Source organism: Myotis davidii, unplaced genomic scaffold (genome assembly GCF_000327345.1).
Source record: "Myotis davidii unplaced genomic scaffold, ASM32734v1 scaffold217, whole genome shotgun sequence".
Lineage (NCBI taxonomy): Eukaryota > Metazoa > Chordata > Mammalia > Chiroptera > Vespertilionidae > Myotis > Myotis davidii.
This window is the reverse complement of record NW_006290034.1, coordinates 11,709,850-11,711,451: the sequence shown is the minus strand read 5'-3', so window position 1 is coordinate 11,711,451 and position 1,602 is coordinate 11,709,850. Positions and strand designations below refer to the sequence as shown.

General features: G+C 40.7%; 1 protein-coding gene across 1 annotated transcript in view; it reads right to left on the bottom strand.

Annotated features, from left to right (window-relative positions):
* Positions 1 to 324: 324 nt before the first annotated feature.
* SPAG17 (sperm associated antigen 17) overlaps positions 325 to 1,602 on the bottom strand; it is a 132,408-nt gene continuing 131,130 nt past the window's right edge. Inside the window, exon 47 of the mRNA XM_015563542.1 lies at positions 325 to 464. Coding sequence (XP_015419028.1) covers positions 325 to 464 — 140 coding nt within the window. The remainder of the gene's footprint in view (positions 465 to 1,602) is intronic.

Genomic DNA, 1,602 nt, shown 5'->3' with positions numbered 1-1,602 from the left:
TCTGGGCTGCCAGAGGGATGTTTGACTGCCAGCTTCGGCCCAATCTCCCAGGGAGTGGGCCTAAGCCAGCAGGTGGACATCCTCCGAGAGGTCCCAGACGGCAAGATGTCATAGGCCAGGCTGAGGGACGCCCCCCTGAGTGCACAAATTTTTGTGCACCAGGCCTCTAGTATATAATAGCTATTGTAGTTATTAGAAACTAGTATTTTCATTCCAGCAGGCTAAATGGCTCATTGGTTTCTGACTGTAACGAGAACAAACTTTAGGTCAAGGCCTCACACTTGAATGGTTGAAAATCAGATTCCCATTTAGTACTTACTGGACCTACTGTGGACAGTCTTTATGGGTCAGGACAACTCCAACATCAGGGGAAGGAACTGCAGATGTCCTCTGGACCAAGGGAGTTTCCTTTCCCTGGGGAAAACTTTCGAGTCTCTTATCATAATTGATACTTGTTAAAACTGGTATAATATTCGTTAAGGACTATGATTTTCATGGTCAAATGATTTATATTCACAAACTCTAACATTTCAGAATTTGAACCTCTCCTCTAGCACCATTAGCTCAATTTTAGGTACTTTCTGTTTAATGCAAGTTTTACATGCTCAGGCTTAGGGATGAAGGATGTATACTGACCTCTTGGAATTTCTTCTGTTCCCCCTAGTGTATGTTGCTCTGCCTCTCTAGAGTAGCCATCAATCACCATAACCAGGCTTCCAAACCACATCAATATACAATTTTATGGTTTTTGGTGCAGAGGGGTCCAGAGGGGTGTGAACTATCACTGTCTTTGGAAGGAGGTTAAAGATCTAATAAAACCCCTGTCCACCATTTTTCTGTGCCTGGCAGGTGGTCTTTAAGCAATCTATAAGCAAGGAAATAGAGAAATTTTATTAGCACAAATGCTAAATGCTCTAATGGCTGTGATCAGCAGCAGGGATTCTTTCTCCTGCTCCCTAAACAGACCTCAAATTTCTATTCCTTTCCCATACCTTCATTCGTCACCTCTTTAAAGGTGATGCATAAAATTATATCTCCAGATCTGACTCCAACTGAAATCCAGTTCTGTATATCCATGATTCATAATCTGAGCCCATAACCTTGGAGTTGAACTCATGTCCTCCTCCTTCTATCAATGGGTTCCACCTCAGATTTTACAGCTCTCTTTGCCAAATGTCCTTCATCATGTCCCTCTTCCACATGACTACTGTTGTCATACTGTAGTTCTTGTCCTTATACTTGGCCTATTGATGTAGCTTTCCTATAGCTCTTTGCATGTCCAGCCACTCTTCTTAAACATATTTTGCGCAATAACACTGGATCAATTTTTATAAAGACATGCTAATTATGTCCCCACGGCATCAGAAATCTTTAATGATTCACTGTTGCTTATTTAATAAAGTTTAAGCCAAGGATTCAAATTCTTCTACAATTTGATTCCAACCAACTTTCCCATTATACTTCCTAATACTCCCCAAACTCTTAACAAACTCCTTGATAACTCTCCCAAACACCTGGAGCTTTCCTATTGCTATGGGCTTATTTTTTCTTTCTAGTTTAAATCTTTCATCTAAAGTTTTTGCATTCTATAAGACTCAAATA